A 24,071-nucleotide genomic window follows, 5' to 3' on the forward strand; every position below is an offset into this window, starting at 1 on the left:
ATTTACTTCCTCACCGAGGACCTGGAGTTTGAGATGTGAGATCAATTTGAAGGATGCTCTGGCTCCTAGGAGCGACCTTGACATTTTTATCATATCCAGAACAATTGTTTGGCATAATGACTCCCACGGAGGCCTCACCTCAATGAAAACTATTTTTCTAAAGCTAGATATGGAAAGAAATCTAAAACCTTAGCAAGAATTTTCTGAGTCTCAGGTGATTTTGGATTTAGAATTGGAAACACAAGATGCTTTTAAAAACTTTTTTTTTAGAGTATTGCCCAATAAACCTCAGTTGTTGGTCTCTTAAGAAATATGTGTCATCCTGTCATATTTTCACAATTACCAAGTCTCTGAGAAACCATATACTATTGAGGGCAAAGATAATATTGTCAGAATTTTCTTGATGGCCAAATGGTTGACTTATTCCAGCAAATACTACAGAGAACAGAGAAGACAGGTGAATTTGCCTCCAGGTGACACTGTGTTATAGATAGATGTTTCCTTTTCAGAACAGTTCTGGGACACAGTATAGAAGTTTGATTTTTAAAAGTCAGATTAGCAAAGGCTGCCTCTGCAAATAGAAAGCAGAGAGCCACACAATATAAACAGCATCGACATTGCCTATACCTCCCCCACCTTCCCCTAAACAGCATCCAGTTTTCTCCATCTGACCCCTACTCTAGAGTTCTTCCCTCTTTTTCCTTATTTTGTGTTAGAATGTGTAAACATGACAAGAAAGGAAAACAGAATGAATCTTTGCTTTTCCCCCTAAGTTGGGAGTAGGGAGAGATAAACTAGGGACTAGAGTGGAGACCATAGAATAAGGGTAGAAGGTGAAGATGAAAGGCAGCAGCACTACAGGCACAAGAAACCCTGTCTCCTTCCTTCTGGCTTTCTGTAGAGAAGGTCCACATTACCCGTCAAAGTGCAGCCAACCCCCATCACAGAGCCTAGGAATCAACACTTCCTCGGAGAGGGAATTCTCCCACCCGCTTTCAGTCGCATTTTAATTTTAGCCTTTATTCAAGTTGTAAATAGTCTCATCGGGCTCTTCATTTTGTTAGTGCTGTTGAAAAGCTCGGCCCTGTTCATGTAGTCTGAAAGCCTCAATTGATCTCCTGGGATTCATGGTGTACACAATCAAGACAGGGTGGAGACTCCTCATAGCACTGTCTGCCAGGGAGCTTAGTGGATGGTAAAGAAGAAGGACTTCTCTGACAGCACTGAGATCAACACAAAATTACAGTGTCCCACCCTGGCCCCAAATCCAAACTGTCCTATGTCTGCATCCTCCTCCAGCACCAAGGCCAGTTCCCTGCCTCACATCTCCTTGCCTTGACTGACCCTCACCTCTAAAACTGGAATATTATCCCAAAGTGGCAGTAAGCATGCACAGTATGGAATTTTGTGCTACATGGCTTCATGGAAGAGTTTTTTGGTGGCTAACTTACCAGGCTTTTGCATGAAACATAATAAAACGTCAGGAGGCTTAAACACTGGGAAATGACATTTCATCAGAAAATGAAAGAGCCTTCTGGGAACTTAAAAACAAGTGAGCTACTTGGGAGGCTGAGGCAGGAGAATGGCGTAAACCCAGGAGGCGGAGCTTGCAGTGAGCTGAGATCCGGCCACTGCACTCTAGCCCGGGCAACAGAGCAAGACTCCGTCTCAAAAAAAAAAAAAAAACACAAGTGAGACCCCAGTCATTTCACTTTGATTCCAGAGTCTTCACTATGGGCACCACTTTGGGTATGGGAGTGGGATAGGGTAATACAGGGATTTGGAAGCCAAAGCTAGGTGCTTCCTATTTAATTTACATCATGATTGCTAGGTTATTGATTTTCTGCATAGCAAGTAGGATGAACCCCAAGTCCAAGAAGTTTTCCCAGCTTTCCTTCTAGATATGGGCTATACTTATGGGTGAGTAAATCTTCCTGATAGAAGTAAATTTTAAGCCTCCCTTTGGCCAACTCTTTACCTATCTGTCAGAGGACAAGGATGCCTGAGAAAGTATTGCACCTCAAAACAGAACAACCTCAGGGAATAGAGAGTCCCAGTCTCTGTTTGCATTAGCCTCCAGGCAAGATCCTGTACTGCCAGTGACTGCAGCTTGTTGAGTCTGGGTGCTGCCTTTGATTAATGTCTTATCTCTGCTTTCCTTCCAGGCCCTCCCTTACGTCTGCCTTTTAATTGCCATGCTTTTCTTCATTTATGCCATCATTGGGATGCAGGTGAGCTAGTAAAACAAGGGCCCGGTGGGGGACAGCTGTTACCCAGATAATCTCTGGCTTAGCAACTTAAGCATGCAAGACCTGAAGATGCTTTGAACCCCTTCTTGCCTAAGGGTGTTCCCGTGAGGTCTTGTCACAATGTGACCTTGGGAATTTCACATGTGCAGTGGCTCCCCATTTAGCTTGCCTAAGAATTCAGGGTAGTCTGGTACAAGGGCTTCAGCTCAGGTTGTCAGATCATGGTGCTAATTCGTAAGCAGCTAGGCTTCTGTGGTGACAGCAATGGAACTAAAGCAAAGATGACACCTTTGTTCTTAGCCAGAAAGATCCCCCAGGAGACTAAGAAGTGGGAGCTCATGTCAATCTATTTCTCAGGATATCTGGTATTTTGACTTGGCCTAAAAGAAGGTCAGATGTTAGTTCTTCCTGTATATGGTGACACCAAATCACCACATATAGTCATGGCTGTCTTATAGAGTCTTATACTTACACAGTCTTGACTGGCTCCCTAAGGCACATCACTGTGAACAACTCATGGAGTTCCTGGCAGCCTGCTCATTCCTAGGGAGACTCAAGGGCCACATTCCAGCTAATAAGGCCATGCAACTTGCTGGACAGTTCCCTTGTTTTCCCACCCCAGGTGTTTATGCAGGTAGCCAGAGGCCTGCTAAGCAGAAGAAGCCAAAGGACCTTTCAAAGATGATGGTTGTTCATGGTGGGTGAACTCCTACTGTAAATAACCAGCAGCACATCCATGAACCTATCTGGTTGGAGACACAGGCTTTCTGCTTGTCTCCAGAGGACTAACTTTCTGACTTGGAGATACTGTGACTAGATCCCAGCAAAGAACTTCGGCTATGTGACAGCCTCCTGCAGTCAGGCAGTCTGGCTGCCTTGGGCCTGCCGGCTGCCTTCCCAACTGTGTTGCCACCTGGAGCTGCTGCTGGAGTGTCCCAGCCTTGCTGCGTCTGCAGCCTTTTCCAGAGCCTTTCTGAAATGTCTCTTCCTTTCACTCTTCTCTCTTGCCTGTACTTCTTGGTTTCATTCTTTAACTCTATTACTGGAGAAATTTGTTCTCTAAAAATACAATAGAATGTCAAGTGTCAAAATGTGTGACTTGGTTGAGAAGTCGTGAGTTCTCCTTCACTGAGGATATTTCAGTAGGAATTTAATGATCATGTTGGCAGTGTTGGAAATAGAATTTCTGCTGAAGTTTCAGATTGGCTTGGTAACACCCATGAAGTCCTGTCTAACTCCAGTATATTTGATTCTGGAATTAAAATATCCTCGAAGAGCCAAATGAAAGCTTGATTTAAATTATTTTTCCAAAATTAATTTTTTTTATATATAATTGTAGATATTTTTAGGGTACATGTGATATTTTGATGCTTGTATATAATGTGTAATGATCAAATCAGGGTAATTGCATTATCCATCACCTCAAACATTTATAATCCTTCTTGTCTGGTTATCATTAAGTTCTTTTTGCCTATGCTCAAAATAGTTCTTACCCCTTTTCATCTTCAAACAAAATAAACTAGAATAATACCATCCCCAGTACTGATCTGGTATGAATACTGTTGATTCTGATAATGGCGATAATGCTATTTACCATTATTTAAATTCCTTGGTGTACAAGACACTGTACTAAATGTACATGGAGAGAAAGAAAGTGAGGGGGGGAGAAAGGGAGGGAGTGAAAGAAAGACAGAGCAAGCATCCCCAGGCAAGACATATGACTAATGTTTTTGAGTAACGTGAAAACATTTATAGGTGGGTTTCATTGTCTCCACTAATGTTTAGTGTAGTTAAGTAACTTATAACATGTTCAAGTTCCCAGACAGTAAGTGAAAGAGGTGAGTTGTAAGATCACTAGTATTTATTTTTACCCTCTAGTTGGAGGTAGAAGTTGTTCAGTTATGAAACTGTAGTCTTCACAATAACTGTGCAGTCTAACATCTTATTCCCCTCAGATTTCTTTCCAAAAGATAAGAGTACTATGTCCATTCCACAGAGACATGAATGACATTTCTGCTATGACTTGCTTTGAGCTGGCTATCCCCATCCTGGTCTGTGACAGAAATACAGCACCAAGCACAAAGCAGATACCTGAGCTTGTTGCTAGAGAGACTGTTTCTAATATAGTCACAAAAAAACTGAGGGATCTATACAAATAAACACAAGGGCAGGGACAAGCTTTTGGAAACGTATTAATAGAAACAAGGTATGTCTGAGAAAAACCTTTATTATTCCAAACTTTCCAAAGCACCTTGGAAAAAGGGACCTTTGCAGAAGAATCAGAAGTTAGAAAGGAGGAGTAACTTGCTGGGAATGAGAAAGAGCCCTGTGGCTACATGGTGTTAGGAAGTGGGATTGTCAGCCTTAGCTCCTTCACGAACCGTGTGAACTTGGTAAAGTCACAATATCTCTCTTCACCTTAACTCCCTCACCAGTACAGTGGAGGCGTTGGTTAAAGACCTTCACAAGTATCTTCTAGTTCTAAAGTTCTGTAATCCCAAGTGAAATCGATTTAAATCTATACTCTCGTGAGATTTTTCTGTGGGGCCTCAGCATCCCCTCTTTCTCTTCCATACCCTATTGATGGAGGTTTAGGTTAGTGACAAGGACTAAGTGAAAAGTGAAAAAAAAAAAAGTACAAATAATTTAAGACCACCTTCACAATAAATATATGTTTTTGACTTAAATTTTGTTTTGTTTTGTTTGTGTGTGTGTATTTTTGTAAAGACGAGGTCTCACTGTGTTGCCCAGGCTTGTCGTGAACTCCTGGGCTCAAGCAGTCCTCTCACCTCAGCCCCTCAAAGTGCTGGGATTACAGGTGTGAGCCACCATGCCCAGCTTGACTTAAATTATCTTAGATTCAAAATAGCTTTGGTTTACTGGACTATTACTCACATATTTTGTGCAAAATCACAATGTGCTCTCCAGTTAGTTTGTGATTGGATAGAGGTGTTTGAGAAAATCATAATGAATTCAACTCATGATACTTCCAGGAGTGTCATAGGGGAAAAAAGACACTGTAAGTTGTATGTCTGATGAATCAAGGATAAATCGTGAATTCCGAACCAAGAGGGTGAAAAAGAAGAGGGCAGGAAATGTGAACAGGGCAAGGATAAATGTCAGTGCCCTCCTGGGGTATCCAGAGTTAATTAGATTTGATTGCTTGGGTGAGATTTTTTAAATGCTACTATTTGTCTCTTTGGGGCCCTCTAGCTTCTTCTCCTCTTTCCATTCTTCTCTGCTGCTGCCTCACTTGCCACCTCCATTCTCCCTGAGAGACAAGTAGTATTTGGGTTTTGAAAAACAGCGTTGAGAACAAATTCCCAGAGCAGGTGTCAGTGGGAGTTACTTGAGCAAAATAGCTGGGGGCAGAGATTGTTCCTCAATTGCACATTCTAAAAACTGTGAGGGGGAAAATGTGTTCCATTTAGTATACATTGGATAAACTGAAGCATGTTCAGTGCAGGCTGAAAATTGTCTCAGATGACTGGAAAAGTAACCCCGTAAGTCCTCGACTGTCCCAACATTGACTTGTGAGAATAGGTGCTGATACCCGAAATGTGATTGGGGAAGAAGAGTACATGTGTGAAAGCCTCCTTTTCATCTGAAGAGTGGAGGGGTTGACCTTGGCTCCAGGCAGCCCTGTGTCTGGGAGTTCATCATTACTCAGTCTCTGTGGATAAAGATCTCTGAGTGTTCACAGTGATCACATTCTAAGCTCAGTAGCCAGCAGCAGATCAGCAAATCTCACTCTGTCACTCAGAATCTGCCCAAAGCCATTTTTTGTTTTCCTTTTCAAAGTGTCCAGTTGGCCCGACTTTCTCCATCCTATTGGCCTGGACTTCATTTTAGATCCTGCACAAATGTTTCCTTTTGGATGGGATTTGGGTCTTTTGGATGATACATGTGGACATACATAGATATATGCACATGGATATATGTGTGTTCATTCTCATGGATTCTACATTAATGACAAACAGACCTTCTAAGATGTGACTCAATGGATAGAAACATATCTAAGGAAGATAGAGATGCCACTCTCTGACCTGATCTGCTTGTAAATTCCAGGGTAGCATCTCCCCAAGCCATAAATGATGTCTTCTTGCAAATTTGAATGCTCCCATCATGACTACCTGAGACAGGAAGAGAGGGGTAACTCCTTCCATGCACTCCTGCTGTGAGATAATGTCTTTGACAGACTGCTTGAGTACCATGGTGACAGGTACCATGGAAATAAAAGACCAGATTAAATGTGGGAGGAACTATGTACAGGCAGAATGACTTTGAAAGAGGCTGCATTCTACGTTATGCTCGGACCTTGCTGCACAGGTCCCCTTTGCTGCACTAGAGCAGTGGAGGATAATTATTCTTGCATATCAGCCCAAGAGCACAGTGTCCAGCAGCTCTCTGGGTCTGAGTTGTCTGCTTCAGGGGCAGGTCATCAGGAAGAGCCATGTATGTGGCTTTGCCAATCCCCATGTGCTGGACACATCACACAGCTTGGTAAGGCTCATTGTTTTTCTGTTGTTTCTCTCCTCAAGGTATTTGGAAACATAAAATTAGATGAGGAGAGTCACATCAACCGGCACAACAACTTCCGGAGTTTCTTTGGGTCCCTAATGCTACTCTTCAGGTACCTGGATGCATAACTGTCGTAGCTGGAGTTCTCCTGATGCGGGGAGAGAGAGTCGGTCTGCCTCTTCGTCCCATTTCCCATTGTATCTTTATTCCACTTCCTTTGCTCCTGTCAGTAGAAGGGGGAATGGGCAATGTCTTTGCCAAACTGCCCCATAACATTAGAAAGTTTCATCTTGTCTACAGCCATACCACCATGAATGTGCCTGATCTTGTCTGATCTTGGAAGCTAAGCAGAGTTGGGTCTGCTAAATACTTGGGTGGAAGAAAATTTCATCAATGTCTTTGGCTCAGCAGTTAATTTGCAAATTTTAACTTCAACATGGCCTGCAAGGGTTTGGGAGGGGGGAATGTCAGGACAGTGTTTGCAGACCAAATTCCACTTAAGGGCCAAAACCTTGGATAGCCAGGTTTATGTGGGGTCTTAGAGAATCCCACAACTAGTAGCAGAGACCCCACAAAAGATGGAAAGGCAGTGGATGTGGTAGCAGAACCCAAAACAGACCTCAATGGGACTCTTTATCTCTGCATGGAAAGCACTAGAAGGGGAGAACTGGGTAAAAAGGGAGCCTGTTGGGCCCAGGCAAGAGCAAGGATGGGGGAATTGGGAAAGAGGAACAAGGATGTAATAGGATCTGCAGACCTGCTCCTGCTAACCAAAATGTCTCTTGGGCTCAGGAGTGCCACAGGTGAGGCCTGGCAGGAGATTATGCTGTCATGCCTCGGGGAGAAGGGCTGTGAGCCTGACACCACCGCACCCTCAGGGCAGAACGAGAACGAGCGCTGCGGCACCGATCTGGCCTACGTGTACTTTGTCTCCTTCATCTTCTTCTGCTCCTTCTTGGTGAGCAACATTGTGCTCTTGCCTTGTGATGTGGCCCATCCCATCCTACCCCCAACCCTCTGATACACAGACAGGAGATGTTTACTTCAGTGTATGTTTGTACTTCCCTCCCCTCCTATCCCCCTCTCTCCACACCCCCACCATTCACACACACACACCCAGGCCCAGGTTAAGAACTAGATCATCCTCTAGAGAACTCTTGGAGATTAGCGTGCCTATCAGACTCCTGGATGGGTGACTTTCAATGATTAAGAAAAGTCTTTGTTGCTTCTAGGGAAATATTTTTGTGAAAAGGGAAGGTGAGCATATTTCAGTGTACTGAGCTTCATATCGAATCTATGAACACTCAGAGTAAATCCTTTGTCATATCTCAGGTATTTTATCTTATAAATAGGTCTATGGATATCTTCTCTTTGGGAGATGTTTGAACTGCTTGAGAAAAGGTACCTGAAAATGCAAGGTTATAGCATTGATAAGAGTAGAATGATGATAATGGAATAAATGTGGTTCTCTCTTGACTTGTAATGTTATTACATTTGATAGTTGACCAGCTGATAGATGATAAAGAATATGATTGCTTGATTGCTTTGGGTGTTAGTAAATATTGAGTAGTATATGTGGAGCACACTCACCTATAAAGTGGTGAGAAACCCTAGGTGCCTCTTAAGTCTCTTTTGGAGAAAGCATGACTCAGCGCACCCACTTCCAGAAACTTCTACCCTGCATATCAGACAAGCAGTGATAAATAGAATAATAAAAGGGTCAGTTTAGTGTTTCTGGTCACTCTGAAATTCCTCAGCTCAGCTTCACTGCTAATGCCACTGGCTGTACAAAAACCTAAAATTAAAACAGTGACACCACTGATGACCATGCATCAAAAAGTGAATTAATTGTCTTATGTCCAGGCATTGCTACCTTGCAAGTGATCCCAAGGGGACTAAAATTTCCCACATGTCCAGCTCTCCAGTGAGGGGGGTAGGCTACAGAAAGACCATTAAGTGTTGCCTGTAGGTCAGTGTGGCAGAGAGTGAGCTAACGGGAGATGTGGGCAGCCCACGCAGTAGTCTTGGCTTTGTTCCTCTGCTAGCCTTGGCCCTTTAATAGCCCTTTTATAGTATCTATAAAACGGGAGAAAAAAAGACTTAATAATAGCGTTTTATACACAATGAACTGATCCATGTGTTTTAATATACTTCCTTATGTATGTGAAAGGTTTTTCAATAAAAAGAATACACAACAGTATCTTATTTACAAATATAGAAGTATAATGTATAAAGAAAAAAAACCCCTGAAATTTAGAAGAATGCTATTGATGGGAGTTTTCCATTTATCACATCTTCAGTATATTTTTATTGAGTGGCCATTGTGAGGTTCACTCTCAGCAAGGCCCATCCCTCAATCACCAGTAGTCAAGGGGTGAAACTGGCTCTCAGCTTCCAGGAATCGGTGCTCACTGCTAGGGTGAAATGGAGCGGATAGAAGCACATGTGGACTTCTTACTTTTATCTTACATGGTTTAAGTGTTTCATAATAAATATTTGAAAGAAACCAAAGATAAAACTGGAAATTAATTAGAGACCATAAAGGTACTTTTGGAATTTTGAGACAGAGGGAGCTGCATAATTCACATTACTGTTATTTTTAATGAGGCTATATTCGGTATGAGATGATCTGCTTTCAGATCTATATGAGACTGCCTTTGTGACCTTGGACAAGTCACACAGCTTCTCAACTCAAACCAGCCACTCTACAGAGATTTACTGATGCCCCCATGATGTGCCCCAGGCCTTATGCTGGAAGCTAAGAATACAAATGTGAATCCAAAGCAATTCTGTCCTTGAGGGGTGATGGTAATTAAACCTGCCTCAAAACGAGTTGGAGCAAGTGTAAAAACAAGTAATAGGTGTGACTGTACACGTTACACTCATAAAGACTGTACAAATGAAAAGCGGTAACAATGCTAATAGTTTTTGTTGACATTAATACTAGGTACCCTGAAAAGAGTACAAAAGAAATGTCTGGATACATGGAAAACCCTTTATAACCCAGGCAGTGGTGGAATAAATTCACTGTGGCTCCAACCTTAGAGGCAGAAAGACAGGCCTGTGTTGGGATTAGGTTCACCTGCATGAGACGGAAATCTCCAGATAACAGCAGCTTAACCAGGAGGGATGCTGATTTCCCTTCCATAGCAGTGAAGTCTGGAGGAAGGCAGGCAGTCTGGTTATGGTGGCTCCACAGGGGTGTTGGGGCCCCAGACCTATTCCTGCTTTCTGCTCCATCACCTCTGTGGTATGTCCCTCATCCTCAAGGAAGAGGAGACACCTAGACCTCCAGCCATCCATCTCTACTCTACTGTAGGCAGCAGGAGAAAGGAAGAGAAGAGTCGAGTCTGGCTGTTAGGTGTGACCAGCAGTCTGTGTATTGTAGAGAGACTCCAACCGTGTCCTTCCTCCACACTGTCTCCTTATCCTGTACACCCTGTGTGCATATCTGGCACCTCTGTGCACCTGGCCTCCTTGACCTGGGGGTCCACAACAGACTCCAGTTCTCCTACCAGTTGTTATCTATCAGGCAGGACCCTTTCACTTACAAGAGACAGAAAGCCCAGCTAAATCCAGCTTCAGTAAAGTGGGATTTTACAGGCTCCTGTAAATGAGGAGTCCTGGAGCAGAGCAGGCTTGATATGGGGTTCAGATGATATCACCAGGTCCAGTTTCTTTCTGTTTACAGATCTTGCCTCTACCTTGCTCCATCCTTGTGAGTGCAAATATCAACATCCCAAGATGGCTGTAGTGGCAGCTCTAGACCTCACATTTTCACACATTTAAGAGCAACAGGAAGAACTATTTTGCCCTGAAGGTTCAATACCATTTTATTGGTTTTGATGGGATCACCAACCACAGTGCCCAGGGAAATGGGATTTAATGACTAGTTGAGGCCTGGGTCACCAGAGGGTGTCCCATTGAATCTCACTAACTGGGAACAGCCAAGAACCTGGGCCAGAAATACAGTGAATGGGTGAGCAGGGCAGCCAGGAAACAAGGAAACTGCTGTTGACCATCAAGTCTTGTGGATTCCACCTTTGTTAACTCTCTGCTCTGGTCCTTGCTGTCGTCCTGCCCCTGGTAGATTCAGGAGTACTGCAACATCCTCCCTTGGTTTCCCACCCACCCTACATGCTGCTACCAAGAGTTCTTTCTGAATGCAAATGTCCCTTTATCTCTCTCCTCTCTAAACCCCTTTAGTAGATCCTGTTGCTTACAGAACAGTCTAGATCAGTGGCTGGCAAACTACAGCCCTTGGGACAAATCAGGTTTACCACCTGTTTTTGTGTGGCCAGTGAAATAATGGCTTCTACATTCTTAAATGGTTGAGGAAAGAAAACAAAAGATGAATGATGTTTCATGACATAGAATTACATGGAATTCAAATTTCAGTGTCCATAAGCAAAGCTTTACCAGAACACAGCCATGTTCATTTGTATACAGATGATCTATCTGGTGCTACAACAGAAAAACTGAATAGTTACAGCAGAGACCGCACAGCCTACAGAGCCTAAAATATTTGCCATCTGACCAGTTCACTGATCCTGGTCTACACTCTTTAGCTCAGTGTATGAGATGCTTCTGTGATCCGGCACTTGGATCCAGCTGCTCTGCCCTCCTTGCAGATCCCTGGCTATTCCCTGTCCCTGCATACCTCTGTGCTGGCTCCTTTGCTAAAACACCCTCCTCCATGCCCATGTCTATCTGGTGAACGGTACTCAAGCATCAACTCTCTTATACATTTTTTCATCAGCCAGGAGAAGTTGCCTTCACACTCCTTTTTGTCCCCACCAGAACCTGCATATGCTTCTTTCATGGCTCGTAATATTTGTCACATTTGTATGTTTCCATTACATCACAGTCTCTACTCAGTACCCAATAAGTCTTGAAGAGCATTCAAGTAACCACATCTAGTGAAGCCCTGCTGTGCTGTAAGCCCTGTGCTAGGCATGGGAATATACCTCTGGACAAGAACTTTGTTATCTCACATCTCTGGCACCTGAATCTGTTTGGAACATAGTAGGTGCACAGTAAAGGCTGGCTAAACAAATACGTGGAAGACTAGGGATATACAAACTGGTTAAGAGCCAAGGACAGCTTAAAGTCATCACAACAGTAGACCATGCCATCAGCTCTGAAACATCCTACCAGTTGTTCTTTGGGCTGCTTTTATGGAGCAAGAATGAAGGGGGAGGCTAGGGAGGAAAGGTTGGCATCTGGCCTTGACTTCCTCTAGCCCTCAAGAATGTTATGGCTGCTGGTGTTCCCTCTGCTGCCACAGTAACAAATAAATGGAACAGATAATAAAAGTGACTGTGGGGTACTCTACAAATATGAAGTGGCATAGAAATGTAAAGAATGCTCACACAATGAAAGTGTGGTACAAATAATGAAAACGTGTTGCATTCAGCAAGATCAGTGGTGCTTGAGCTAGGAACTTCAGCCCTACAAACTTTTGAATTCTTTTCTTTGCCCTGAAGCCTGTTTTCCTGCTTCCTGAGCTCTGCTTTAGGTTTCCCCTAATCCCTGTTCTTCCCTTTGCCCTTCAGATGCTCAACCTGTTCGTGGCCGTCATCATGGACAACTTTGAGTACCTGACTCGGGACTCCTCCATCCTGGGGCCTCACCACTTGGACGAGTTTGTCCGCGTCTGGGCAGAATATGACCGAGCAGCATGGTGCGTAGGCCCCTCAGCCGTCCCAGCAGGGCCCAGAGCAAAGGTCTCTGGAGTTCCCAGGGAAGAGGTCGGAATTGGAGCCACCCAAATGCCTGCCTGTTGCAGAAGGAAAGGAGATTCCTCTTGATTGTGGCCCATGGAAGAGGCTCTGGTATCAAGCCAGTCACCAAAGACTTCTGAATCCTCCTTTCCCCTCTCTTTCCTTCTGTGACAGGGTTTTCCTTTTCTGGGCTGGTCTTATCACCCAGGTCTCACCTCAGATTATTTGGGTTCAATCCCAAGAGAAGTTTCCCATAATCTTTTTCTGCCAATGGTTTAGTGGACTCCTTTGAGTTACCAGGGGGTTTGACAAAGGTTTTTGGCCAGCTGGACATCTGGCCACCATGATCAGTGCCTATGAGCATTTTCTCTTTCTCATTCCTCTCAGCAGATACAGTTGGATATAACTCTGAAATTATTCTTTTTAAAAAACCAAACAAGTTGTTCTTCCAACTGTTCCCTTAAACATTAGTGGATTTTTATTACATGGACTAAATTAAATGGTAGGAATTGGTGAAGATAACCTCTTTACTGTCTCTCTTGCTGTTGAGTAGTTCTGAAGTGATAGCATGCCTTCTAGGCTCTAGAGCAGGGATTGGCAAACTACATCCCATGGGCAAAATTCAGTCCATTGTCTGTTTTTGCAATTAAAGTTTTATTGGAAGACAGCTCAACCATTCGTTTATGTATTGTCTCTGGCTGCTTACATACTACAAGGAAGAGATGAGTGATTGTGACAGAGATGGTATGGTCCTTAAATTTGAAAGTATTTAGTATAGAAATATTAGGTTGGAACAAAAGTAATTGCAAGCCATTTTTGCATCAACCTATAGTTTACTGTCAAAAAATGTACTGCCAAAAACATTTGCTAATCCCTGCTTTAGAGTATAAAGGCAGAAAATACTCCCTTTTTTTTTTTTTTTTTGGCCCTCATGGCCGAGGACAAGGTGAGAGTTCTGTGAATGCTCACTCCAAAGGAACTGTCCTGTTCCAGGTCATTTTAGCTTTTGGGTCTTAACTCACCAATCGTCTATCCATTCTGGTCCCCCTCTGAAAAATACTACAAGAAATGTTATCCTTCACAGGCATGGACCAAGTTGCTTCCACCTGGAACCCCCTTCATGATCAGAGACTTTTCCCAAAAATCTATCCTCTGGTGAGGCTGCTGAACTTGGGTCACTGTTTTAGCGACTGGAAGGGTGAATCAGAATTCTTTCCTTCATTAATTATTAATGACTTAGGGTACAGAGTTATCTAAATCCATTCCTATTACAATGGCTGAGCAACAGCTTTTTCTTTCTGGTCTTACTTTCTAGTCAATAGATCTTAGAAAGCAATGGGCAGTGTGTTAGAGGAGAAGGCAGCCAGGCCTGCGTGTCTTCAGCTCCATGGCCTTGGACAAGTCACATAACCACTCTGGCTTCTTTATCTGTAAAATGGCGATCGTGATACCTACATAACTTGCAAAGTGGTTGTGAGGATGATATTAAATCATGTGTATAACTGTTATTATAATCAACAATAACCACACGGGAATGCTACTTGGAATGTCTAGAAAATTGGCCTCTGTAAGCATGGATATCTATGGGATTGGGAGCCTAAGAAGGGACCTCTTCACTCACCCAAGAGGAGAAACCAACTGTGAGCAAAAAGTCCATTATTCATCTGGGCTCACTCAGGTATCCTTGGCTTCCAGAAACCCCAGCTTCTTGTGGTTTCACTTATCTTGGGATCCAAATGCCATGTGTATAAAGCATGCGTCTCCCTACTCTTTCCAGTTGCTGGGAAGAAATGATTCCATGAGGATGACACATGAGACTCAGACATGTGGACTGGGAAAGAGCAGAAAGACAAAGAATTTCTTCTGTGTGCTTTGAAATTCACAGTGTCACTCATTCTAGTTAGAGTTTGGTTGGCTTTCTTTATAAGGTGGGTGAGGAAGACTAACAAAAGTAACGTGAGCCAATGTCTTCAAAAGGAGGACTGATACCAGTTGCAAAAAATGTCAGTCTATAGCCACTTCCAACCCACCTACTTCCCAGTCTCACTAAGGCAAAATGAAAGGACAACTGGCTAAATTACCTCAAGAGTTGGGAGACTTGGAGGTACTGATGAGCTGCTATCCAGAAGAAGAGGAGGAATCAACCCTCAAATTTCAAAAAGCCTAGGAAGAGTAAAGCTGGGCTGAAGCGGTAGTCTCCATATGGCTGCCAGCAAGGACTGAATGCACAGAGGTGGAGATGGCTGTGTTTATAATTTCCAGCGGAAACCCCGGTCTGTACCAGGATGTATACAGACCTGCAAATTCCTGGGCGTTGCTTCTTTTTCTGGACCCTGACAGAGAAGATGCTGTAGCCACTGAAAATTAATCAATCATTAATTCTATCCCTTCCATAGGAAGCTAGTACTCTCTAGTGGGCTCCTGGGAAAAAGGTTGGTAAGATAGCTAGAATTCTGGCTGACTCCAGCCAAGCTGCTGTTGGCTGAGTGGCAGGAAGAGGGCTTGGGGGGGAGAGTGTTCATGGCTTCCTCCCTGGCTGCTCTCTGAACACAGACCTCAGCAGGCTCCTACCGAGTAGAGAAGACTTGCCCAAGCTGAACGCAGAAAAATCTGTCACAAAGAGAAGCAAAGCCCTTTGTGATTTCCCTCATGCCAGCTGTGCTCCTTGCTAATTAGCCTAATGGGAAATTTGTCTCTTCCAGACTGCAGAAAGCCGCTGACTTTCCACTGCCCCTGACAAGCGGGTCTGAGTAACTGACTGTAATCAGTGTCTGTGAAAAGCAAACAGTTCGCAGTCCACTTCAAGGCAGCCTGGCATCTGCTCTGGACAGCAGTCTGAGTCATTTGTGAATTAGCAGGCTTTGTTCCTAGAAGCCTAGCTAGAGCCAGGGCTGTGTCTGCATCTGGCCAGGTATGGGCCAGATAGGTATCATGGGGTGCTCTTGGTCATTAGGCAGTTCCCTTTGGCATTGAATGGGCACTGACTTCCTTAGAAAATTGCAGCAGTACAGTTTGGCAAGGTAATGGTTCTCTGGTGCTTACTGTTTTCAGTCTCTCCTGGTCTGGCTTTGCCAGGCCCAAGGAAGGAAGCTGCTCTGACCTCTTTCAGCCATCCTCTTCATGGCTAAGCTGTCATTTATTTCCCACCCTTCTCTGAGTGTCCTATTAACCCACCTGTGCTTCCTTTACAGCGGCAGGATCCCGTATAAGGATATGTACAAATTAGTGCGGGTGATCTCGCCTCCTCTGGGCCTGGGAGAGAACTGCCCCTACAGGGTGGCTTGCAAGGTTTGCCTCCCAGTCCCCAGCCATGACCTGCCGTGGGATGCAACATCTAACCCCTCCTCTCTGTCCTCTGCTCCACCACCACTGTGCCACATGAGGGAACCTTCATGTTGCTTTCCTTTGAGTTTAAAGAGGTCCAAACCCTTCCAGAACCAGCAGCTGTTATATAAGCAGAAGGGCATACTTTGGGGAAAAGGCAGAAGAGTTAAGAACTTCATATGAAGACCAATGTGATCACTCTCTTCTTCACATGCACACACTCATGTATGTGTATGTACATGTATACACACCACACACACACACACAGGTCCACCTTAGTCTGTATAATCAGAGGGACCTCTCCTTTATCTATAGAATGCAGAAATGTTTTTAACCCAGCAGAAGCATTCCGGCTTATTTTCACTGGAGACAGAGAAGCCTTGTTTTAGCAAAATAGCGTCATCATCCCATATGTAATTTATCAAGTATGATCCCAGTGATCCCACCCTCCTAGCTCCTGGATGGTCTGGTCAGAATGACTATGAAAGCTATAGGACAGAAGGGGTGAGAAACAAAGAGGGCAAGAGGTGAGAGTAGGTAAAAGAGGCATGGATTTGGTGCTGTGTGGAAGAAGGTAGTAATAGCTCAGAGAGTCTGGGAAGATCACAGTGAATGAAGCACTCCTGAGCAGAGTCCATGCCTTTGGTTCCTGCCATGGGTTGCAGTAAGGGATCTGAGGGGGCTGTGATAATTTCCAAGTCACTTCTTTGTCAGACCAAGGATATTGTTCAGGGGGGAGTAGAACCTCCCTGCTCAACTCTGCCATACCCGGGGAACTCTCTATATCCCAATGGCTCTACTAAGCCCCTATGTAAGGCCAAGCCTGCTAGGTAAGGAACCCTCTCCTGGTGCAAGTGGAGGGAAGCATGGGCTCCCTGGGGCATAGCACTGCCCAGGCAGCTGGAAGATGACCTAGGCTCAGGAAGGATGCCAGCCTGGACAATGGGATACAGCTGGCCTGGGAATGGTGACACAGTGATTCCGTACTCAGGAGGCTGGACAGCTGCCTCTGCTGAGACTCTTTAAACTCCACCCTGGTGAAACCCGCAGCCGCATGTGGGAGAGCTGGGGAGGGTAGCATGGCATGCAAGATGCTCTTCCTCCTCCTGTTTTTGTTTCTTCTGTCCCCAGCATGCCATCGACCTGGCACATGCTGGGGAATAAAGAGCAGTCTTGTCCACAGAGCCAGGTGGAAGCAACGGGGCCAACTCTTTGACAGCAAGCACAGCCCACCACCTTCAGTGCAAGACGCCGCCTCCTGCTGCACACACACCACAGAGGGGGGATACACGACGTTCTGCCTGTGGGTTCAGTGGAGAATAGCCTGACTTTCAGGCCAGCGCCCCAGCCGGGGTCAGAAACTCCAACCCATGGCTGGAGCACCGTCTATCCGGTTTATACCGCTCACACACAGCCCTGGGAATTGAAAATAAGCTGTGCTGTATTGGGGAGGGATGAAGTGAACAGGGAAGTCAGGGGAATGCTAATCGAGGAGAAAATGAGTCCCTGTGACTGTTCCCGTGGAGAGTCATAGGGACCGAAGGTTGCCACCAGTGTTCCTGGGTCTGTGTGGGGCATGATATAAACCGCACCAGGATGGAGTCATGTCTACGATTTGCCTTGATTAACAGGTTTCCTATTCTTTTCCCGTTTGTCCATTTTGTTTTTTCTTCTCCTGTTTTCTGTATTTTGTTCGTTTTTGCTCTCTGGGAATGCCTGTTCTCCTCTCCTACCTGTCTGCATCCTTCTCCCCACTTCCTTCTCCTTTCCCTGCCACCTCCCTGCCCTGCTAACCCTCCCCATCCCAACTCACCACCCTCCATGAGCAGTGGCCGCATCCATTACACTGAGATGTATGAAATGCTGACTCTCATGTCACCTCCGCTAGGCCTCGGCAAGAGATGTCCCTCCAAAGTGGCATATAAGGTAGACCACCCCTTCTTTGTTCTGGGCTAGAGACCAACAGGAAATGGGATCTAGTTGTGGGGAGGCCAGAACATGGGGAGGAAGCCAGGCTGGGGAGGCGGAGGAGGGAACTAAGGAGGAAAGGCACGATGAGACTGAAGAGTCAGGAAGGTTCCCAGGACGAAGTCATGAGATAATACAAGGAATGGTTTTTAATACTGTTCAACATGTTTTTTTATGTGATATTTTGTGTTTCTACAAGTGTGTGGCTTCTTGTGAGTGAGTTACCTGACAAGCAGTGTTAAGTGATGTGTTTCCTTTTAGAGGAGGCAGAGTGGTGGCCTATGGGATGGCATATATGGGCAAGAAGGAAGCCTACAGCAAAACAGCTATCAGTGCTCATATGCAAAGAAATATCTTCAATCAGATAAATTAAGGAAATCATGCAGAAATTCCTTTATACATGGAATTGTTAGGAGAAAATTACTTTAAACAAGAAATTTTTAGGAGAGAGGAAAACTCATAAGAAATGTTTTTACCCATGACAGGAAGAATGGCATAGGTTCCTTCTAGGTCTAAGAAGAAAAGAGGAACCTATCTTCCATCCTGTGATAGACTAAGGAATGCAGCGCTATCCCACTAACCCACCTACCCAATTCTCTTGGAAATACTCAAAATGAAGGGAAATCATGGGCACAAGTTGTATTCAGCGTTAAATCTGACTTACTGGCATAACATAGTTATGGGGCCTGGCCCCGGAGTTATGGGTGGATCCCCCATGGCTTGCTGCTTAGAGATTATTGTACACTGGGAGTCATTTGCCCTTGGGGTGCTCATAGCTTTCAGACATGAGTTGTTTTGCCACCCATTAGTAATAGTTACTGTCGGTTCCCCTTTGCTATTTAGACTGGCCCAGAACTCTGGAGCTCTTTCATTTACCTAGGAACACATCATAGTAATGTTTCCACTCCTCTAGATGTTTAAAGAAGTGGGAGAGAGATGGAACTCAAATCCAAACAAGAAACTGGCTTTCCACTCTAAGACACCATGTGGCATCAGCTTTAGGCAGGATGCTGCAATGGAACGTTAGAGACCCTTCTTTGGGAAGAGGTACTTCCCTCTCTGCCAGGCTGGTGGTTCTGCCAGAGGACATTCTCCTGCTGCTACCTCAAGTTGTATGGCCCCAGAGAGCATCTCACTGGAACGTGGCCATTAGGGACCCTCATTCCCCCCAGTACATGGCTCCTCGTGCACAGCTTAGGGGCTGGCATCCTTTTTGCTCACGATGGCCACATCCAAAAGTACCAGGTGGTAGAATGTGGCCTTGAATTTGTACTTCTGGGATGAAGCTTGGTGGGAGAAGGGGAGCGGGGGTTGGAGGAAAAGTAAAAGAACTCCAAAAGCAAGATACTCTCTGGAAAGTGGATTTGGCCATTTCAGTGTGATCCCTTTCTTTGGGTGAGGGGAACGAGGCCTGCCCACTCTGCTCCTGCCTGGGCCACCCTTCTCTCATTCTGTCTTCTCCGCTCTCCCCATCCTCCTACCCCAGAGCCTGTTTGCACTCTCCCCCTCGTTCACCCTGCTCCACCTCATCCTTTAGACAAGTTGGACTTATGCATGTTCAATCATGTGCTGGCAAATGTCATCTATTAAAGACTCAAAAAGGGGGCACCAGGATGCATCTTTCAAGTTAGATAAGCAACGCAAAATCTCATTTCTCACTGTATTTCCATGTGAGTTTCAGGGGGTATTCATGGGACAAGTGGAAATATGGAGCAGCCCTGAACAGGGAATGGAGCCACCTCCCAGAGCTGACTCCTTTCCTTGAGACACTTCTTTTAGAAATCACTTCCCATCCCTATCAAAGACATTCTTAGGACTCCATCGAGGGAGCCCTACAGAATGATTAGGGAAGCTCCTTCCCTTGGGAATTTGGCATCATTCCCTCAGTGGAGAAAAAACAAACTCAGAAAAAAAAAAAAAAAAAAAAAAGCAGCAATAAGCCTTAAATGAGAAGCAGGGAGAGAAGGACTGGGGCAGGGGATGGGGATCCTTGCCCTTCTTTTTTGTCTGTGCATTTGACCTCTGCCCTTTTCTTCCTTTCTCACTAAGGTGTCTTTCAATTTTTTTTTTTTTTTTTTTTTTGCCTGCTCTTTCTTTTTTCTCTTTCACACAGAGGTTGGTCCTGATGAACATGCCAGTAGCTGAGGACATGACGGTCCACTTCACTTCCACACTTATGGCTTTGATCCGGACAGCTCTGGACATTAAAATTGCCAAAGGTAAGCTTAGGAAGGGAGGTGGCAAGGAGGAATTCTGGAACAACTCATGCAGGTGGCACAGGATGGAGATATTTGAACTGTCATCTGTCCAGCTAAGGACACAACAATGCAGTCATCTGAACATCAAGTATCTGAATCAATTAATATTTACCATTCCCTTCTGGTACAATGAATGGTTTGATCATCTCCAAGGCTTCTTTCAGCTTTAAAAGTAATGATCTTCAGTGTCTGGCTCACAATAGGTATTCTAGAAATATTTATTGACCAAAGGTTAATTTTGTCATTTTTTTCCATATATGTTTATTTTTCTGAAGTCTTGAGAGGCTTCTGTGGCAGAAGGTGCTGTCATAGAGGCCACAGTAGTGTTTTATTCCTCTTGATTTCTAATCAATGGTTTAGGAGAGACCAGGTTTACTACTACTTCCAGGTGGACCTTTAGCCTTTCTGCTCTTGTGCAATCTAAATCCTTTTTAAAATCAGATCACTCAGACTATGGAGTTAGGGTTGCTGGAAGGGTTGCTGTATGGATAAGAAGGCAGAGGAACGTACTTGCGGCTATTTTTATTTTCTCCTCTGATACACTGAGCACCCGGGAGGCTTTTAGAATGAATGAGGAAGTTGCTCTTAGTCTGAGGGTCTCGGATCTCTTGGCAGGATATCCCTGAGTCACTGAAAACAGGAGCCAAAATGTGTTCTGCTTCTTCAGCAGAATGACCTGGTATTGCAAGATCCACTGTCACTAAGTGCCAAGATTTCTTCTTAAAATATGAGGTGCCCTGCTGATTTAGCTCCTACCTCCACCTTCTCCCTCAGTCCTGGTTATTTCCGGGTCTGTTCTATTTATTAGTAATTTATCTTATTCTAGGTGGTGCAGACAGGCAGCAGCTAGACTCAGAGCTACAAAAGGAGACCCTAGCCATCTGGCCTCACCTATCCCAGAAGATGCTGGATCTGCTTGTGCCCATGCCCAAAGGTTTGGGTCTTCTCCTGGGTATCCTTATCACTGTGGGCCCAGCAAATGAAGGCTACGTCTTTTGGGGGAACCCAGAGTGATCAAAGAGATAAGGGAAGTTTGCCCTTTTATCCTTAAGTTCCTTTTGTCCTTATTAATTGAAAACATGTTCTTTAAGATAGGTCACTGTGGTTGTGGATGAGACTTCCTGGGTGTATAGCTCCTTCCTTCCACATAATACTCCTCAGCAAACCCTCATGGGAGAAAGGATGTTGTCACTTAGCTATAGAGATTTAGAATGGTAGGCGTGAATATTACTCATGTACTGCTTATCCTCAGTATCATCACCATCACTAGGTGGGCATGCAAGCCCCCTGAGGACAGATCAGGGGACCTATGCACTCTGCATCCTCAGATCCTGGGACCATGGGGACCCTCAATATATGCTGGATGAATGGGTGACTGACAGCGCAGACCTGTTCCAGAGAGTGGGTAACAAAGCTTAGAGGTTCCTCACTCTATCCCATCATCTTCTCCCTCTTCACCATCATGCCACATTTGTGTTTTTAGCCTCTGACCTGACTGTGGGCAAAATCTATGCAGCAATGATGATCATGGACTACTATAAGCAGAGTAAGGTGAAGAAGCAGAGGCAGCAGCTGGAGGAACAGGTGAAGGTCAATGCCAGCATGCTAAGTGGGTGGGCCACGAGGAGTTGCAGGAGGGGATAGGCCTGTGCATCCCTGGGGCATAGTGCCCTGCAAGGACTTAGAAGCAGCAGTAATGGGTGCAGGGCCCAAGAACTTTGTAGTGACATGGAATTAGAAACCCAGTGGATCAAAGGTTAAAATGGTCAAACAAGGGATAAGTTATGTGCCTGTATTATCCATGTAAATTGTATTTTCCCCATAGCCATCTCCATAGTCATTGGAATTGTTTTCTTCCCCTTCTTTTTACCCAGAAAAATGCCCCCATGTTCCAACGCATGGAGCCCTCATCTCTGCCTCAGGAGATCATTGCTAATGCCAAAGCCCTGCCTTACCTCCAGCAGGACCCCGTTTCAGGCCTGTGAGTAGCACCAAAACATCCCTGGCATGGCTGCTTGCAATCTGTCACCCATGCTGTTGTGCAGACCCCAAAACTCACTGCTCAGAAGGGCCCAAGAATGAATACTCTGAGCTTGAGTGATCCTTTTTCTGAGGTTGAATATCTTAAAATGATTTTCAGCAGGAGTAAGAGAAAAGCAGACTAAGCATACTTAGCACTGTGGTCAGCGTCAGAGACAGCGATCACTGAATGAACAATAGAAGAAGGGAGTTTCACTTGTCTTTTAATATACTTGGGTCTTAGTTGTAGTTCTGTTGCGAAGAATAATCGTCTCCTGTCTAATTCTTGGCCATCGCTTCCCTGTGGATCTAGTGTCCTGCTGGAAGATAGAGCCACCCTCACAGGTGCCATGCTGGCTGAGTGTAAGAGAACCACTAGTAACTGCTTTCCCTGAGGTTGACACTTCTAGCGACACTATTTGCAGGATCTCACTTGATTCCCACTCTAGCAGCCTACTATACCCTGGAGGTATATATTAATATCACCACTTTACACATGAAGAAACTGGAGACTAACTGAGGTTAACTACGTTGCCTAAAGTCATGGCTAGTAGAATGTGGAACTGGAATTTAAGTTCCTTATTTCTGACCCCAGAGTGTTTTCCCTACACCATGTTTTCTTTAATAAACAAAAGGGACCTTATTCAGAAAGGGACCTTACTTTTTCTATAATAGGAGTGAAAATAAAACACAAATGAAGGAATTTTCCTATCCTTCTGATAAGCCTTAGCCCCAGTTAATCTACTATAGCATATGTATCTCATAACATTGTATTTCTGTCATCAGCATTTAGTGTGCACCCAAAGAACACAAGTCTTTCTTTTCTACTCAATGTAAATGAGCTTTTGTGATTGGATTTAACAAAGTCCCAGTTCTTACAAAACCAGGAATCACCAAATCACATTTTTTTTTTTTTAGACGGAGTCTCGCTCTGTCGCCCAGGCTGGAGTGCAGTGGTGCAATCTCAGCTCACTGCAAGCTCCACCTCCCGGGTTCACGCCATTCTCCTGCCTCAGCCTCCTGAGTAGCTGGGACTACAGGCGCCCGCCACCACGCCCGACTAATTTTTTGTATTTTTAGTAGAGACGGGGTTTCACACTGTTCGCCAGGATGGTCTCGATCTCCTGACCTCATGAGCTGCCCGCCTCGGCCTCCCAGAGTGCTGGGACTACAGGCATTAGCCACTGTGCCTGGCCCAAATCGCATATCTTAATTACTAAGAGAGTGATACCCAGGACTTGGGAATGAGACCTCTGTCGGAGTCATTTGGAATTGCTCAGATCATTTCTTTCTTTCTGCCTGTGGTGCTGGAGATCTGTTTTTGAAAAGCACTGCTTTCAGATATCAAAGTCCAACACCTTTGGAAGAGAAGACAAGACGAAGAGTCATATTGGTTTTTATATATATATAATTTGATATATATACTATATATGTGTGTGTATATATATATATAATTTGATGTGATGAAGTGCAGGGTGTGAATTCTCCTGTCCACAGAAAACAAGTCAGTGTTTATCTTCTGCTTGTGTAGGAGGGAGGGAGGGAAGGAAGTATGATCGGAACAGTGGGACCTCTCCACTGGAAGGGTTTATGCTGTTTTTTGTTTTACCAGTCCTTGGCTTAGAAATGGGGGACACACCCCCTAAATTGCAATCTCTGTTTTATCTACATTTTGCTATACAAATTAACCCCCCACCATAGGATCACTCTGGCTTTTCTCCCATATATTTATTGATCCATTTACTCATTGATTTTTACCAATATTTTTTAAGAGCCAATATGGCCCCAGAGCTGGCTTAGGCACTGGGGCTATGGCAGAGAACAGGTCCCCATGGAGACATATCTGGAAGAAGAAATTACAAGAACAATACAGGCAAACAATGCTGAAGGGTGGGCTGTTGTGATGTCATGGAAACAGCTCACCCAGTTTGAGGGTTTAGAGAGGCCTTCCTGAGGAAGTAACATTTGAGTGAGACTTGAAGACAAGCTCTTCAAGAGTGGTAAGAGAA

The 24,071-nt window shown here is 44.7% G+C and overlaps 1 protein-coding gene across 1 annotated transcript in view; it reads left to right on the forward strand.

Moving 5' to 3' along the window:
* Window positions 1–24,071, forward strand: part of CACNA1E (calcium voltage-gated channel subunit alpha1 E) — a 97,761-nt gene that overhangs the window by 54,831 nt on the left and 18,859 nt on the right. Inside the window, exons 27-35 of the mRNA XM_033196736.1 lie at window positions 2,166–2,231; window positions 6,791–6,882; window positions 7,563–7,728; window positions 12,326–12,453; window positions 15,685–15,781; window positions 19,899–20,004; window positions 20,870–20,977; window positions 21,527–21,627; window positions 21,918–22,024. Of these exons, the coding sequence (XP_033052627.1) occupies window positions 2,166–2,231; window positions 6,791–6,882; window positions 7,563–7,728; window positions 12,326–12,453; window positions 15,685–15,781; window positions 19,899–20,004; window positions 20,870–20,977; window positions 21,527–21,627; window positions 21,918–22,024 (971 nt within the window). The remainder of the gene's footprint in view (window positions 1–2,165; window positions 2,232–6,790; window positions 6,883–7,562; window positions 7,729–12,325; window positions 12,454–15,684; window positions 15,782–19,898; window positions 20,005–20,869; window positions 20,978–21,526; window positions 21,628–21,917; window positions 22,025–24,071) is intronic.

Source organism: Trachypithecus francoisi, unplaced genomic scaffold, assembly GCF_009764315.1.
Source record: "Trachypithecus francoisi isolate TF-2019V2 unplaced genomic scaffold, Tfra_2.0 Lachesis_group5, whole genome shotgun sequence".
Taxonomy (NCBI): domain Eukaryota; kingdom Metazoa; phylum Chordata; class Mammalia; order Primates; family Cercopithecidae; genus Trachypithecus; species Trachypithecus francoisi.